Below are 18,564 nucleotides of genomic sequence, written 5' to 3'. Positions count from 1 at the left end.
CTCCTTCGCCTGAAGCAAAGGGTCTAAACCTTTCCTCGGCCTCTGAGGACCCGGGGGCAACGCTATTTATCAGCCTGCTCGCTGATCTCCGCTGTCATTTGACGCTAAACGAGCGCTACATCGATCGGAGCGACCTGCTGGCGGCTCTGGTGACGCCGTGCGGCTGCGGCGGCGCAGGGCGCAACGCGACGTTTCTGTTTTTTTCCGCTGCCGTTCCTCCTCACAGCGGCTCTAACTGACGGGAGATCCACCATGGAGACCAAACCGGTCATCACCTGCCTTAAAACCCTGCTCATCGTCTACTCATTCGTCTTCTGGGTACGTAATCGATGCCGGGTTTTTTTCGTTTGTTTGTTTTTTTTAATGATTTTTTTCATCCTAACCTTTGCGGTGAATTGACGCGCGGATTGTGTTTTTGTTGTGCGTGATGAAGGGCTGGACAGAGGCGGCAGCAGCAGCAGCATCATCGACGGATTCATGCTGTTGTTTGAATAAATGATCGACTCGGGCGGATTAACGCGTTTAAGTGTGATTTCTCTTCACATTTGATCGTGTGTTCGTGTCTGAGCTGGAGTCCAGGCTGCACATATCTCTGCTGCTGGGCGTCAGTGCGTAAAAATATCCCACACAGCATCATGGTTGTTGTCAGGATGTTAACATCACCGCAATGATTTAAGTGATGAGAGCGACGTTAAGGGCCTAGTGGGGTTGATGGAGGCCGTTTAAAGCCTGTTTTCTGGCCACATTCTCTACATTTTGGTTGCTATAGATTCTTAAAGGGACCCTGCCCCCATGTACATGTATAGATGGACTCCACTTGCACACCAACTGTGCTGGAATGCTGTATTTTACTCACATATCTCTACTTCAGCACATCTCAAGAGGAAGTATTATGGATTTATCTGACAGCTATTGATAGTGATTCCATGTCAGATTCAAATGTTCGCTCATAACTGTTGCATTTTTAAAGAATAAAACAGCAAAATGTATGTAAAGTCACTAAAAAATGTTTGGATCGGCTGAATTGTGGTTTATGTTAGTGCAGGCAAGCATCAGATTTACATAAGCTATCCAAAATGAGTGCTGCATTTAACTTTAATTGCTGTTTATTAATAATAATAATCAGATTTTTCTTAAGTATAAGTTTAAATGCAAGATTCCGACTTGTTAATGTCATTTGACTGCTTGTTTTTCAGTGTCTCCTAAGTTGTCATGAATTCATTGTTGCTGTTATTACAGTCCAAGTATTGCTCTGTCTCACTAAATATAGATATAAATGCAACACCAGTACCCCGGCAGTGTTGGGAGGCGTAGTTTATTCCAGTACCACACTGTAAAATACTCTACTACAAGTGAACTTTAAACAGAAAAGTGAAGACTTTCATCGTTTGTTTTACTACTGGATTGATATAATTGCTGGAGGAACATTTATATGCATTTTATGTTTATATTAAGTGACTAAATTTAGTGTATAAAATGTATTTTATATGCTCGTTGTGAGTTTTTAAAAATAGCTTTATAGTGCTGTAGCTGCAAAAAGAATATAAAAACATACATTTGCAGAAATTAAATGCTCAGTTACATTAGACTGAAAAACACTGTCTTTAAACCATGTTATGTACTTTGAATACATAACTGCTTACTTTCATATGTAGGTGATGTTGAGAGTACTACTTTCTTTGTTGACTCCTTTTGTGACACTTGGTCGTGTGAAATACTGTAAAATGCAGCTCTGTACTGAAGGCAGAGCTAATCAGTAACTCATCTACCAAACATTTTTACAGTTCATTTATCAGATAATAGATCCTAATCAGGGCTGCAAGGTGGCCAGTGGTTAGCGTCATTGCCTCACAGCGAGAAGGTCGCCGGTTCGTGTCCTGGTGAGGACACCCGGGATCTTTCTGCGTGGAGTTTGCATGTTCTCCCCGTGCAGCGTAGGTTCTCTCTGGGTTTTCCGGCTTCCTCCCACACAGTCTGAAAACATGTTGAGGTTAATTGATGAATGTGAGTGTGCTTGGTTGTCTGTCTCTAAGTGTAGCCCTGTGATAGACTGGTGACCTGTCCGGGGTGTCCCCTGCCTTCGCCCTGAGTCAGCTGGGATAGGCTCCAGCCCCCCGCAACCCTAGTGAGGATGAAGCGGTGTGTAGATAATGGATGGATGGATGAGTCTACCCTGGCTTGAGATTGGACGAGGAAACAAGAAATGAAGACGGATGACTGTGGGAACTTTTAGGTTTCAGAATGTCCCAAGATGCACTGCTGTAAGAATCTAGACTGGTTTAGGATTCTCGAATGCTTTTTGATTCTAGAATGTTGTAAGATTCTGGGTTGCTGCAAGATTCTGAAATGCTTTCGGATCTTAGCTTTAGGAATCCCCCGCAACCCTCGTAAGGATTAAGCGGTGTATAGATGATGGATGGATGGAGTTCCAAATCAGCACCACAGCTTTCTAAAGCCTAAGATGAAGTATAAACAAGCCTTTTTATTTTGTCCAACCAGCAGTCAACAACCCAAAGACATTCAGTTTACTGTTATGTAAGAGAAGCAAAAAGCAGCTGGAAAAAAAAAAAAGAGAAAAAAGAAGGAAGCTAGAACCAGAGCTGCTGGTTTGGTATTTTTTACTCTTCTCTCAATTTGACTAAATGATGTAATTGAGGATGATTGCTTCCACTCTAAAATGCTTGACCTAAAACGTTCAGTTACTGTTGAAATTAGGCTACTTTAGTGGTTTTGTTGTTTACCATCCTTTCAAGGCTGTGCTTTGTGGCGGCGGTGTTGTGTTATACATCTCTAGGTTGGAATTAGAGCCTGTTTTCACCATCATTAATATGTTAGTTGTTGTCTTAATGAAGCAATGGTGCTCAAGATGTTAAAAGAAATAGTGTTAAAAGCCCGACATCTTTAGCTGACATCCTCAAACTGCTGGTTTTGTGTGACCAACAATCCCAAAACATAAGAATATTCAGTTCATTATCACGTCAAACAAGGTAAATATGCAAACCCTCATCTTTAGGATGCAGAATCCACAGAATTGCAGACATTTTTGTTTGATAAATGACTTAAATAGTTTCTAATATTTTATCCACTAAGGACAGACAGATGTAGTTGCAACATTTGGACCTGCTAGATCTGCATCAGGCAAACATTTGTATGAACAATAAGCAGGTTTGGGCTGCAGGGTGGTCGGTGGGTAGCACCGTTGCCTCGCAGCAAGAAGGTCACCTGTTCGCGTCCCGGTGAGGACACCCAGGATCTTTCTGCGTAGAGTTTGCATGTTCTCCCGGTGCAGCATGGGTTCCCTTTGGGTTCTCCAGCTTCCTCCCACAAGATCCAAACACATATTGAGGTTTATTGGTGATTCTAAATTGTCCATAGGTGTGAATGTGAGTGTGCTTGGTTGTCTGTCTCTAAGTGTAGCCCTGTGATAGACTGGTGACCTGTCCAGGGTGTCCTCTGCCTTCACCCTGAGTCAGCTGGGATAGACTCCAGCCCCCTAGTGAGGACTAAGCGGTGTATAGATAATGGGTAGATGGATGAAATAAGCAGGTTTTATATACAGAGCAGCATCATTTATAATTTGCATAATCTGAAAAAACACCAACTGATATGAAGACTAACGTTCTGGGAGTTTGCATCCTTCTCCCTGTGTGCACCTTCTTCTTCTTCTTCTTCTTCTTCTTCTTCTTCTTCTTCTTCTTCTTCTTCTTGATGTTTCGTTCTTTTAACATGCTTCAAAACAGAAAAGCAAAACCACACCACACCAAACAAACACTCATATTTTACCAGGGACTTGAATCAATACTTCTGGAGGATTTTTCACCAACTGTCTCAAACAGCAAATCCTCACTCTGATTTGAATAATGCAAAAAAATAAAAATATAGAAAAAAGTTTGCAATGCTAAGCAAGCACTATATACCAGCACTAATTCCAAGAATAGATTCTGCCCAGTTGGGATTATTGTAATAATGGAAACCACCCACATTTTGGGATAAATTAAATTGAGATTAACTTGTGTTTGGTTTGGATTCGCTTTTGTTTACCTTTTGATTACCGACCGAGTCTTCAAACATTATTTTTGCAACCGAGCAAGACGCAATAGGAATATTAACCAAGCTAAACGCAACGCTGTGTGACTGAATTTACTACAGTTTTGGCAATAATTACTTGTTATAGGCTCATTTCTGTCTGTTAGTACAACCAGGGGAGGGATTATCTAATAAGAGCATGTAGAGGAGATTTATCTGTCTATAATGTGTTTAGGGCCTGAAGAGGAGTTGCTCTGCTTCTCTTCACATTCACCCTGAACTGTAGGGAGTGAAAATAGCCTCAATGCTGCTGTTTGCTCTGAAATAAAAGCTGCATTAACCCTATAATTGCAGAATAAAGCTAAGATCAGCCCCTCGGTGGAGCCATGGAGGGCTTAAGAGGAGCCGTGCTGTGGATCTTCCTGTACCGGTGTCACGGATATGAAGCGTTATATTTAGTCTGGATTGGATGGTGTTTTAGCGCTTCTGTACATCTGCAGCATCAGGTTTCGGGGCCGTTCAAAGTGCACAAGTAGTCTCACAGCTCAGTGGGTCTCCGCGGAGAGAGGGCGCTGGCACCGAGCTGCCTCCATGTCAGGCCTCGGTTTCACTGTCAGCAGCTTGTCGCGGCAAATAATGTCTCGAGTGTGAAGAGCCGCGTCGCCGTACTTTAAACACACACACACACACACTGAGGACGCGGAATGCAGAGCAGGTGGCGGAGTCTGTGTTGTGTCCTCGCCAGCATATTTTGTCATCGCACCTTCTGTTTCTTTATTAGGCCGAGGGAGGAGGAGGAGGAGGAGGAGGAGGGTGACCTGTTTTAAACTCGGTGCTGTAACCAGGGTGGCCGGCCGGGCATTGAATTTCAAACAAAACGTGCGGGGTGGGGGGAGGTTTGCTGAGGGAAGGAGCGCCTGTAGCTGTTTGGAATTCAGCAGCAGAAGTCTACGAGTCTACATGATTTTCCCCCTCGCTTCTTGGACTTGATTTCCCAGGTGGCTTCAAAATTAACACTTTAGCGATGACAAGATGATCCTTTAGCTGTGCGGCGGCAGCTCTTTGGGGGTGAGACATTTTGTCACCGATGATGCAGGCCTTAAAAAGCGCCTCATCGCGAGGAAGCATCTCTGAAATGACAGTCTGTTAGAAATCACCGTTAATAGAAACAGTACGTATCATTACCGACAAATGCAATCGTCAGTTCGGCTGGGTTTGAGCTGAAAAGAACGAATCACTCCTATTAAGTCGTATTACAATACAAAGGGGTTGCTTGATCTGACAGTTTAATAATAGATTTGTCACTTTTTTTGCTGTATCGTTGATACTGCTGGATCTGTTCATATTTCTGCTTGTCAAGACTTTCAGCAGTGACCAACGTTTTTCTACTTTGATATGTCACATGGCACGTTTTTTTAAAAAACGGATTTATGTGATTTGAATTCTGGGCTGCAAGGTGACTGTTAGCACCATCGCCTCGCACCTAGAAGGTCACCTGGGATCTCTCTGTGTGGAGTTCTCTCTTCTTTCTGGGTTCTCCGGCTTTCTCCCACAGTTGAGGTTAATTGGTGATTCTAAATTGTCCGTAGGTGTGAAGTGTGCTTGGTTGTCTGTCTCTAAGTGTAGCCCTGTGATAGACTGGTGACCTGTCCAGGGTGTCCCCTGCCTTCACCCTGAATCAGCTGGGATAAACTCCAGCCCCCCCCGTGACCCTAGTGAGGATTAAGCATAGGTCATGGACGGATGGATGGATGTGAATTCTTTCCGTGGCCCAAAGATGTAAAGTTATCCAGTATTTCATTAGAGAAAAAAAAAAGCAAACCCCAGCACAAAACAGATAATGTGCCGTCCACTTGGCCTTTTGCGGGCAATGTTGCGAATCAATGACCGCAACTGCTTTATGGTGATATTGGATTTTGAAATGATTTTTGCATCAGTGAAGTGATGAAGTGCACTTATTTGTCAGGTGTTTGATTTGAAGCATTAGCCATAAACAACATCCATCCATGAACTATCCACCGACGCTTTCTCAACTGAAACGCCACCTCGTTGATAGATGATTATCGCGTTGTAATGGTGGAAGATTTTCTCTGTTTGCAGCAGGCCTAAAATCTTTCACAGTAAGGAACGAAAGGCAGCAGTGTATTCCTCCCAAACTAAAAAAAAACTAAAATAGTTTTCAGCGTACAGTTAGAGCCACTCGGAGCATGAAAAGATATATACGTCAATGATCTATTTTGTATAATTTGTTTTGCCAAGGATGACTACTATTGCTGTATTACTCACAGTTGGTCCAATGACTAATGTGAAAGGAGTCACTTTTAGTAATGAACCTACAGAGACTCTGCTGTTCCGCACAGCTCTGCTATTAGTTTTCTTGTTGTTTTTTTGCATCTTTTTAGTCATTGTTTTGATTTTATAATTTGCAGCTTTAATTTTTATAATATGGAACATAGTAGAGCAGCTACACATATTTCCGTCACAAGTTGGTAGCGACCAAAAATGGAGCAAAAAAGAGGGATTCCCATGTTGTGCTACTTTCTACTCTATTGTATGTTAGAGGCAAATAATGCATTTTGCACTACATTTATCTTAAAGCTTTAGTTACTTGTTGTTTTAAAAAAATATATATATATTACTTTAAAAGGACATATTCCTGTTATTTACTGCTATTATAAGTACAAGAACTCACAGCTTTTAATAAACAGCTGTAGTTCTTGATTGATGTTTGTGTCACGTTGCTGTAACTTAAAAATACTAATCAACTCTTACCTCTTTATTATGCATTAAGGTACTAAGCAGCATACAAAGTAACTATAATAAGCGCCCCAGCTGCAACATTTAAGTGATATACGACAATATGAATGAATAATTATAATTCAATTATAATGTGCTTGTGAGTATTTTTAGTTTTGGTACTTTGATGCTGGTACTTTTGTACTTTTACTTCAATATATTTTGAAAGCTGGGCTTTTTTCTTGTTTTACTTTGGAATATTTTTACACAGCAGTATTGCTACAGTTCCTGATGTCAAAGATTTAAATACTTTTTCCACCACTGGTCTGCTAATGTGTAAATAGTGATTTTTGTGCCAGCATGTCAACCAGATCAACTTTATAGTGACAATGTATGTGCTGTGTGTAGCGTGTAGACAAAGAGCACACCAAGTTCAATCAAAATAAATATACATTTCCAGTAGCTTTAATGGTCAAATAACAAACAGCTACAAGCTACACTTAGAGATTTTATATATTAAAATATATATTTATTTTATTATAAGACCCAAAAAAAGGGAAAAAAAAGAAAATCGTCGCTCATATATGTGATAAAGTCTCAACAACTGAGCATTTTGATATGTTACAGTTTACATGATACATGCAAATCAATATATTGAAAATGATGGCACAGTTTTATCAATGCACAGCTACAATAATCAACAGAAAGATGAAGGTGCAAATCAATACCTACTGAAACGATTTTCGGTAAAAATCGAGTCTATGTGTGATCAGTCTGACAACACATCATTCTGGCGTTCTGAGCTGAGCAGCTAACTGCCCACAGGATGTCAATAATGCCCAGTTTCACATGTTTTTCTTACATAAAGGAGGCCACTTCTTCAAGTGAAAGATACAAACAGATGCATACATGAAAAATACTGCAGGTAACTATAGTAGTACTGAGACATATTTGGTATTTAACTGATTCAATTAATTAGCAGAAGTGTTGGTGATTTTTTTTTCATGCAAAAATGCCAGTGCCTCTAGCTTTAAAATGAAAAACCATAGGTTAACGTTAAAAATAAACTGAACACATTTGGGTTTTGAACTGAGATGAGTAAAGCTGAATCCATAATTTGAATATGTCAGCTTGACTTTGTGGATATTTTATTGAGCAAGCAAGTCATGGATTAATCATTAATGACAATGATTGTTATCAGCAACCATAAGCTGTAATCTCAAGACATTTCAGCTCGTGCTCTCACCAGGTCCTGCTCTTTGTGTGACACAGTTCAAACTCACAGTCCTTGTGTGTAATAACGTTGATATGAAAATTCAGGATTTTTGCATGAGCCACGATCAAGTCACGCTCCGACTGTGACAGACATTTTCAAAGCACGGGTTCAAAGGACGCCTTAAAGCTTTGTTTACGAGCTGCAGACAAATAATTCAGAACAATGCAGCAGTCAAAGGACAGGCAGGCCAGAGGCTGCTTATTTGTCATGGTGAACAAACCTTTGTAACAATCATTATGCGCACACCCTGGCAACGGGGCAAAGTCTAAATGCTGTTAACAACCTGCAGAGAGGGCGAGAACATGGCAGCCTCAGTTTATGCAAAGAACATTTTATATTGTTGTGGGTTTTTTTTTTTTTTTTTGCATTGCTGACTAACAGCTACCAGGCAACTGCTGAGAGCCGAGTGTATCCCGCTCCTCAGTTTTAGAGTTTTCAGGGTGCACAGAGGCGTTTTGCACAGCCTGCTCCCTCTCTAGTCAGAGGGCCTGGCAGCAGGACGGCAGAACAGCCTCCTCTTTGGAAGGAAGGAGGTTAGGATGATGAGTTGGCCCTCGCTGGAGTCAGATCATCAGCAGCCGTTCCACACCCCGCTCCCTTTCCGCTGCCAGCAAGACATACCCAGCTGAGACACACAGCGCTTCAGCTGCCTCGTACAACACGCTCTTTTATCCGTAGCCTTCATTTGAAATGCTAAGAGAGGCGCAACAGGAGGAAGCGTCTCGCCTCGGATCAAAGAGCTTCTTTGATTTGCCCTCTTTTCCTTTTCTCTCGTTCTCTCTGTGCGTGCGAGTGCAGGCATATTCATAAAGCAGGTGATTGCCATCCCGTACTCCAGATAAATTTGTGTCTTCTGTCTCCCGTCTCCTCCTCCTTACTCTAATTGCTCGCCTTTCTTGTTCCACCTTGATCCTCTTTCTCCTCCTCCTCCCCCTCGTCACGCTGCTAAAACACAACTATTGTAATATTGCAGTAGTGCAGAGATAAAGGCGCCGTTCCCTGCTTTCATTCTGCTCCCTGTGCTTTCTCTGTTACACCATCTCTCCAACCCCCACCCTTTAGATAACAGGAGCCATCCTGCTGGCGGTGGGAGTATGGGGGAAGTTGATGCTGGGCCCGTACATCTCTCTGATAGCCGACAACTCCACCAACGCCCCGTACGTCCTCATCGGCACCGGGACCGTCATCATTGTTTTCGGCCTGTTCGGATGCTTCGCCACCTGCAGAGGAAGCCCATGGATGCTGAAGCTGGTGAGCGGCTGCGGGAGGGAAGGGAGGGTTTGGGGTGTTGTGTTGCAGAGAGAGTGTTGTAGATGCTGATTAATTAGCCTCAGGTCACATGATACAGGGAATAATGGTTGACCTCTATCCCGCAGAGAGGGATGAGAAATCCAGTAGATGCTTCAGGGCACTTTGTTCAGTTAATGGTGGTCAAGTGAGTGTGTTTGAGTGCGTGTCTGTGTTGCAGTGTGCAACCATAGGCAAATGATGTTCCTCTAAGGCAGAGGGTTTTCATGCAAACTATGCAAATCTCCCTTCTCTCCGTTAGTATGCCATGTTCCTGTCGCTCGTCTTCCTCGCTGAGTTAGTGGCGGGGATTTCCGGATTTGTGTTTCGCCATGAGGTCAGTCGACAAATCACAGTCAAACAATTATTAACACTAAAGCTGCGTGAAGTGCTCTCATCCTGTTAATGCGAATGATTGTGTGCTTGCATGCTGCAGATAAAGGGAACCTTTCGCAGAACGTACACTGACGCGGTCCTGAACTACAACGCCGAGGATGAGGCGAGCCGTGCTGTCGACAACTTGCAGCACAAGGTGAGTAACTGTGACACGACAGTGAGTCCAGCCATAAACGAGAGAAAGAATAATTAAAAGATTTATTTGACACAGCATGCATGATAAGGAAGAGTTGAAGAAATATGTGTTTGGCGATTAGATCCCATCGTGGAACAATCCTTTTAGGGAGATAGTTTTGCCACGAGCTGTACAGAAATCTCCCCTTGATGGAGTGTAGAGATGCTGGTGGTGAGGAATGATTCTGAAGATCTGGAAGGATGCGATGTGGATCAGGACTGCTGATGAGCTCAGTGGAAGGATCCATTAGTGCTGGAGGTGGAGGACGGTTTCATCTGAAATGACAGCAGTAGAGAAAAGAACAGTTTTACCATTTGACAGCAGTGAAATGAATGAATCGCGGATAAACGTTATGGCAAAATCTGATTGGTTTATCTGTGGAAAGAACGCCCTCAGTCAGCTGATGTGATTAGTTGTGAGTGTGAAGAGACAAGTGTTCCCCCCTGCAAGTTTTGTGATTTTTCATGGCTTTTCAACATTTAACAAGGTCTTTTAATTTGTCTTTTTTTATAGAAGAAGAATTTACGAAAATAGATTATTTTGTGTCAAAGTGAAAAGAGATTTCTACAAGTAATGTCAATTAGTAGAAAGAGTAAAAGAAAATAAATGAATCCACAACTAGCTGGACTTGAAATGGGCTGTTGAGCACTTTTGCAAAGAAGAATGAGGTACGGTGGACACCAAACACAAACACACCATCCCCACCTTGAAGCATGGTGGTGGCAGCATCATGATGTGGAGAGGGAAATCCTGTAGAAACAAGTTGCTGCCATCTGCAAGAGAACTGCGACAAAGGATTTGTTGTTATTCAGCAAGACAATGACCTGAAGGATGCAGTCAAAGCTACACAGAAAGACAATAAGGTAAACCTTCTGGAGTGGCCGAGTCAGAGCCTAGACTTTAATCCAATTGAGAATTTGTGGCTGGACTTGGAAATGAATCTCCACTTACGATCCCAATGCAACCTTGAGCAGTTTTTTAAAGAAGAACTGAGAGAAACTGCAGTGTCCAGATGTGCATCCTATCCACACAGTGCTGTAATTCATGAATCTCAATGCTGGAATTTTGGCCAAAGGTGCATCTACCAAATACGGAGGGGTTGAATACTTGAACAATCACTTTTTGAACATTTTATACTTTTTCTTAATTGACATTACTTTGTAGAAATCGCTTTTCACTTTGACATGAAAAAATCTTTGTCATTTTTTTTTGTCAAAAAGCCTAATTAAAATGACTAAGATTCAGTTTTGAAAAGCAATTAAAGGAGATCACTTCAAAGTGAGGCAAATATTTTTTCTAGGCACTGTAAGTACATAGTGTATGCCTGAGATGTTGAGATGGTGTTTCTGATTGAACAGGTAATGATGACATTACCAACAAACCAAAACACAATGCATGTTTTAACAGATAATAATTTTAATAAAAAGGCCAAAACCACCACTAAATAATGTAAAAACACTTACAAGTTGCATCTGTGTTGCCAAACCTGATATAGCCTACCGCTGTTCCATAGACCTCGAAAAAACTGTTGGAAATGTGCAGTGTTGTTTATTTTTTGTGGCTCCAGCACCCACTGCTGCCATTGATGTGCATGTGATGTGTATTTATCAGAGGCAGGAACAAATGCTGAATTCATTCTTGTTTAACAAACATTTGCTGAGATTTTTCTAGGAAATTACTGAGCTTTTCAAAAATGAAACTGTATTGTGACCCATTTTTTAAAGATTTACAACTTCACTAGGAACATATGGGCCTGGGTCTGACAAAGGAGAGGGTTTGGAGATTCAGCTTTGAAGGAATTCTGATCTGCTCTGTTTTTCCATTTCTGCCTGTTTTCAGCTGCGTTGCTGCGGAGTTTATAACTACACCAGTTGGTTTGCCAGTGTGTATTACCCCTCCAATGGCATTCCTGCCAGCTGCTGCTTTAACTCCTCCGACTGCAACCCAGAAGACCTCCGCAATGCAACTCTAGCCCCGAGCAAGGTCTTCCACCAGGTCAGTGGTTTTATCCTATTCTCCTACTTCCCACCTGTCTGCTGCTTGCTACTTTATGACTCTCGCCAGTTAGAACGTGACTTTATTTACATCCAGCACGTCCTTATATACCTTTCTTAAATTATCTCTCTTCTCCACACACTAACAACTGCCTCAGATACTCGCCCAGACACCCATCTTGCCCCTAATTTGCACATTTAACATGTCCATGTACCCTCTGCGGACTAACCTGCCCCCTGTGTTTCAGGGCTGCTTTGAGCTGGTCACTTCATTCATGGAAACCAACATGGCCATCATCGCGGGAGTGACGTTTGGGATCGCCTTTTCACAGGTGTGTTCAAGTTTTGCATGAGAGGGAGAACATGTGTAGTGTATAAATAAATCATTAACACACTGATATATGGACATGTGGTAACTGAAAACAAGATAATTGATAAGAAAATCCACAGATGCTGTTCATATTTAATTTTCTGTCTGTCTTTCAGCTGATTGGCATGTTGCTGGCCTGCTGTCTGTCCAGGATCATCACAGCCAATCAGTATGAGATGGTCTAGCTGATGTGACGTGGCAGGTGAGAATTAAATCCACTCCGGCCAATATCTTACACTGACATTGGATAAAAATCATTGTGGTGTCTCCAAATGATTTTTTTTTTTTTTTTTAAATCTCACACTGTGAAATCTTCTCTTGTCTTTACAGGGAGATGAAGAGAAGAAAAAGATGAAGAGTCTTGACACATGACCAGAGTAAATTCCCACTATCACACACCTGAATTGGAATTTACCTCCCTCCTTCTCTCTGCCTGTGATCTTAATGTAATATCTTAATGTATCTTACTGTAAAGCACCATTCCTTGACTCACTGCAGTTGCTTCAAAGCTTTCAATGCCACGCGTCATCACATCGCCGCTTGACGTAGAAGTTGCTCATTAGCACATATCTCGGATCAGTACAGCCTACAGCGAGCGGGTAGACCGGAGCCGTCTGATTGGACAGCGGCGTTGGTCTCAGATAGGCGACTGGACGCAACTTGGCTTCTCAGTTGGTTGCAGCATGCTCCGCCGAGCGTCATCAGAAGACCACTGCGCATCTTTGTACAGAATGACATTACTAAAGCTTGAAAGTAATTCTTTATCAGCTAGGTTTAGTTTTGCATTTGACTTTGCTATTGCTCATCCTTGTATATTCCTACGGTTGTGACATTTTGTGAACTGATTACACGTATCAAGGGGGATATTTTAAGTTTATATGAAAAATAGGGAAACTGACAAAGGAGAGAAAAGGGAGAGTTGCTGTAGAGTATTTTTACCTAAAGGCAAACAGTATTTTTTTGTCCAAAATATTGAATTTAAATGAATTACAAATTATGACTATTCTAAGATGAATATCCATTTAAGCTTTAATCTGGAATAAATACACAACGACACACCAAAAGTGAATCTTTGCTGTGGAACTCCCACGGTAGCTTAAAATAAAGCTCCATTCACAGCCTTTAAAATCACTTAAAATGATACTTTACGCTATGAGATCTGTTTTATGAGGAACAGAAACAAACACGTGAGGTCATTTGTGGCGTCTGAAGGCCCGGTCACACCGACTGCCATCAACAGAGCAATAAACAGTTTATGACGTCACAGGTTTTTCTTTGTTAAAATTGTTTTTACTTTGATAAAGGAGGCTTAAATAAATCTGCAACACAGTTAACATAAAAAGCACAGTTTCCTACGTTTTGTACTCTTTGACCCTTAAAGGTCAGCACTCACAGCTGATATGTGTGATTATACATATGTCAAGACCAGAGTTAAAATCCTTTCTGGTCATTGATTATTAAAAACTCATCTCTGTCTATTAAATTTACTTATTTAGAGGTTTTCTATTACAGTAATCCTTTCCTGCCCTTAAATGGCTTGTATGTATCTCTACACTGTTGCTCCCTTTCTTCAGCTTAACATCCACTCTTTGCTTGCAGCTCGAGCACACCAGCTCACACTCTACTCAAACACTGTAAAACTACTCTACGCTACACAGTGGCAAGTTGTAATACTTACAGCCACGCGTTTGATCTGAAAACTGATTCTACACGCTCAAGGTTAAAATGTGAAGCCGTGGTGTTGACTCCCCGTGTTTCATATGATTTGTCTTCAAGCATATAAAGAACTAAACAACATGTAGACATGTTAACATGGCACAAAAAAAACTTGATTTTCACAGGAAGGGAACTTTTTTTTTTTTTAAATCACGCAAATCCACTTCGCCTCCACAATTTATTTAGCCATAAAAAGTTTAAATGCATGTGTGACCGGGCCTTTTCCAGCTTTCAATTAAGCCTCTAGTGCTTACTAATCTTTACAGTTAGCATGCTTCAAGTTTTTATGAGGTGTCAACAAAGGCAAAACTGTTCATGGCTGTTTAGAGAGGCCACACTGTGGAGGGGCGAGATGCAATGAATCAAACGAATGGTAATAGCAATTTCGGACGGTCTCTCCGCAAAGAAGTCGATAGCGTTGCACCTGCTTGTCAGATGAAAAGAATGAAAAGGAAAGATTGTGACACACATATAAGTGTGAAGTGTAACTGTCAGTTTTGGAAAGTTACATTAGTGTCACATATAACCAGTTCTGATGTCGGTTAGAGGAAAGTGTGCACAGTTTTGGATGCTGCTTGATGATCCAACAAGTACTTCATGTAAAAAAATACTGACACCTTAGTCAAGTTTTACTACTTGTCTTTCTGTTTTTATGTGAAAGCAACAGTCAGTATTTAGCTTTAAAGACACCGGCTGAAAATCTTGTTTTCGCTGATCTCGAGTGGTGAAAATAAGACAGATTCAGCAAAGCAACACTTTTCAGCCCGAGGTGGTCGTATCAAATCATTAGGGCCATGAATTATTTTCTCCTGGTTGGAAATTAATGCCAGCGGTTTGTTACAAAGAGAGCAGTTGACATTAGCAGGACTCAAACGGTGTTCACTTAGTATTTACAGTATTCTGTGTAGTGCATCGACATGCCGCCATCACCGTCATCGTCATCATCTGTAGATATGTATTGGAAATGTAATTTATATGATGTAATGTTTCTCATTCTAATATGCTAATCAGTATCAATGTCGTGTCACGGTTTTGAATCCACACTTTGTGCTGTTAACCTGTATTTGTTTAATAGTTTATAGGAAACTCGCACTGAAAAAAATAATTGTGGCCGATGTTTTGTTGAGAGTAACGCGCAACATGTAGCTGTTTCAATTTAGCTGTATATTTATTCTGGTTTGGTTGGCATTGGGTTTACAGTTTCACCAAGTGATTTTCTATCTCTCTTTCAGTGTGCGAGTGAGCGAGCGTGTGCGGTTTCGTTTCTTTATCTGACTATAACCTTGAGCGTGTCTGTTTGTTGTGTGGCGAGTGTCAGCGAGAGTGAGCGTCTAGACTTTGTGTATCCTGTTGTATTCAACTTTGGTCAGTATTCAGTTGTGGCTTTTTAAAAATTTATTGCTTTTAAAGCTGTACATTTATTTAGTGAATGTATGTTTTCCAGCACTCTGAAACTTAATTTACCTTCTCCGAACTGATATTGTCCTGTAAATACTAAATTGTAATACCATCCAGCTTACACATGGGGTCACTAGACACTCAAGAAGAATTGCACCGTGCTGTCTACTATTGACTAAGTCACCATCAGTGGTCTTATTATCAATAAATATACAGAATAACACTTTTGTTTGGCGTTTATTCATTTCTCCTGTAGTTTTAGATATCAGAATGTTTGGTTTTTGCTTAGCTGTGTGTGCACAGTGATATTTTTGTCAAAACTTAACTCTATTTCAGTGCTGACCTCGCTAATAAAAAGAAAGGTACAACCACCATGAGACATTTTCCACAAAAACCTAAGAAAACAGACCAGGTGGCAAGTCATCTGGGCATCATGTGTGACCAGAATAAAAGAAACACATTACCTGAATACAGACTGCGTAAGAAGACTGGTCAAAAAATGCAAACCTCCCAGAGAAAACCTGAGAAAATCCCCCCAAAAAAAGGTTTTCAAAATTAAATGTCAAGATGCTTGGAAAAAACATCATGAAATTTGTGTTAAAATTTCACATAATATTAAGTTGATGTGATTATTATTCCACCCCAAGTCTTTAATGTAACGCTTGCAACTTTAAAGGTTATCTAATCAGCAAAAAATACTTTTTTTTTTAAATCTTGCAACCGTGACTTCAAATTTCAGTGCCTATAGAAAGTACTCAACGTGTCATATAACATGACTCACCTAATTCAACACAGCTGCAGCCAGTTGACGCTAGAAGTCACACATTTAGTGAATGTAGATCATCTGATTGCAGTGAATGTGTCTCAAGTGATTGTAGCATAAAGACACCCGTATATCTGAAAGGTTCAGGTGCATCAGTCCTCCTGGGTATATCTGCACCATGAAGAACATTTGAAGCAAGTCTGTGAAAAGGTTATTGAAAACCATAGGTTATGGGATGGAAAGAAAAATTGTCCAAACCACTAAATATCCATTGTTAATGGTTAAATCTGTCATTAAGAAATGAAAAGAATATGTTGCATGTAAGGCTGCAAGGTGTCGCAGTTGGTAGCACTGTTGCCTCGCAGCAAGAAGGTCGCGTCCCGGTGGAGTTTGCATGTTCTCCCCGTGCAGCGTGGGTTCTCTTCGGGTTCTCTAGCTACACAGTCCAAAAACATGTTGAGGTTAATTGGTGATTCTAAATTGTCCGTGGGTGTGAATGTGAGTGTGCTTGGTTGTCTGTCTATAAGTGTAGCCCTGTGATAGACTGGTGACCTGTCCAGGGTGTCCCTGCCTTCACCCTGAATCAGCTGGGATAGACTCCAGCCCCCCCGTAACCCTAGTGAAGATTAAGTATAGGTCATGGACGGATGGATGGACTTGAATTCTTTTCGTGGCCCAAAGATGTAAAGTTATCCAGTATTTCATTAGAGAAAGCGGTGTATAGATGATGGATGGATGGATGTTGCATATCCGTACAAGAAAGAGACTAGAGACAGAGGCCATCAAGACACCTATGACTGCTCTGAAGGAGTTACAAACTTCAGCAGCTGAGATGGGAGAGACTGCACACAGTAACTGTTGCCTTTTCTTCATCTTCACCTGCAAAAGCTTTATGTGAGAGTAGCAATGAGAAAGACACTTTAAAATAAATACATGTCAATTAGATTTCACCAGACTCTGAAGTCAACTAGACGACTGTTCTGGTCTGATGAGACCAAAGTTGATCTTTCTGTCCATCACACTAGATGTGTTTAGCAGACACCATCATCACAGACACACCAGCCCCACTCCGAGGCATGGCAGTGGTGGTAGCATCATGATGGGGGGTATTCGCTCCCATCTTCAAAGGCGGTGTGCTGCAACTTCACCTCTGTTTTCTTCTAGTAGGATTATAGTTATTCTGTCTGGCAGAGGAAGAGGTGTATGGGCAAAATCAAGTATTGCACTTTACAGCTGGGTCACTTAATTTGGAAAGCTGACTTTCCTAAAAAAAAAATTGTTGCAGCAATTAAAAAGTGTTCATTTCAGAGGAATCAGATGATTTAAGTGAATCTCACTTAATCCAGAGACATTCATTTTACTTGTTAACTGAATTCGGATAAACGTAATTCAATTACCATTTGCAGCAATTAATTTAAGTTGCTCCAACCACTCCCTCGCTCTCTCTCTCTCTATCTCTCTCTCGCTCTCTTTTATTTTTTTTTTCCTTCCAGCGTGCTAAATGGAGAAGGTAAACGCATCAGTCGTGAGTTCACTCCTTCATCGTGCCATCCTCGCCCACTTGGCGGCGCTTGAGTATCAGCGGAAAACGGAACCAAGCGGAGAGATAAAAATAAAACGGAGGGGAAACCGCATATGTGGGAGCACCGCTCACACATCCTCCGTCTCCTTCCTCCTCCGCTGCTGCTGCGGGCTGCATCGGAAATGAGGGCCGGAAAAGCGGTGCGCAGACGGCGAGGAGAGGCAGCTCCTGTTGTCGGAGCGAGCGCAGCCAGCCAACGGGGCTCGCTCCAATCTCGTTACGCAAATTACCGGCAGAGTGGCGCGGCAGTGGGTCCGCTAATGGAGCGTGCGTGCCGCTGGCTCCCGCGCCCTGCCTCGCCCTCGCCTCCGCCTCCCCGCTGCACATAATGGCTCCGAGGCTGGAGGGAGGCATCCACCGGGGAAGCGCTATTACTCACACGGACACACAAAACGGGCTCCGGAGCGCACAGACACGCTCATGCGCGGCCGGTCTAATTATGGAAAGCCGACTCTAGTGGTGATTAGGCTTTCATCGCACGTTTTTAAAATGAAATACAAAGTGTTTTGTTTTGAGGGGTTCTGTTTTTTTGCTGCTCTTGAAAGAATAAAGAGAGAAAATTCAGACGTGTCTGTTGAAACGGTTGACAGTAACCTGACCCATTTCGCTTCATGGTGGCTCAGCAGGACAGAAAAACACTGAGGTCAGGAGTTTAAGACCTGGTTCTCTGTGGGAAAGTCTCAGCATCTACATGTCAACATCTTTTATGTTCATCAAGGTGGCCTAAATCACAGAAACAACTGTCTGAATTTTTGCAAATAAACTGCAGCCCCATAAAGGACCGTATGATTAAGAACAAACTGTTGGGTTTCATGACTGCAGCATTCATTTTAGCTTTGAACTGG

General features: G+C 41.8%; 1 protein-coding gene across 1 annotated transcript; it reads left to right on the top strand.

Annotated features, from left to right (window-relative positions):
• Positions 1-237: 237 nt before the first annotated feature.
• tspan7 (tetraspanin 7) lies at positions 238-12,685 on the top strand. The gene is made up of 8 exons (XM_008281656.1): positions 238-318; positions 9,101-9,289; positions 9,588-9,662; positions 9,762-9,857; positions 11,736-11,891; positions 12,139-12,222; positions 12,377-12,462; positions 12,591-12,685. The coding sequence occupies exons 1-7, from the start codon at positions 253-255 to the stop codon at positions 12,443-12,445; spliced, it is 735 nt and encodes a 244-aa protein (XP_008279878.1). The 5' UTR covers positions 238-252; the 3' UTR covers positions 12,446-12,462; positions 12,591-12,685.
• The last annotated feature ends 5,879 nt before the right edge of the window (positions 12,686-18,564 follow it).

This window comes from Stegastes partitus, unplaced genomic scaffold, assembly GCF_000690725.1.
Source record: "Stegastes partitus isolate 25-593 unplaced genomic scaffold, Stegastes_partitus-1.0.2 Scaffold7, whole genome shotgun sequence".
Taxonomy (NCBI): Eukaryota; Metazoa; Chordata; class Actinopteri; family Pomacentridae; genus Stegastes; species Stegastes partitus.
The sequence above is the reverse complement of the archived record's forward strand: the minus strand, read 5'-3'. Positions and strand labels throughout refer to the sequence as shown.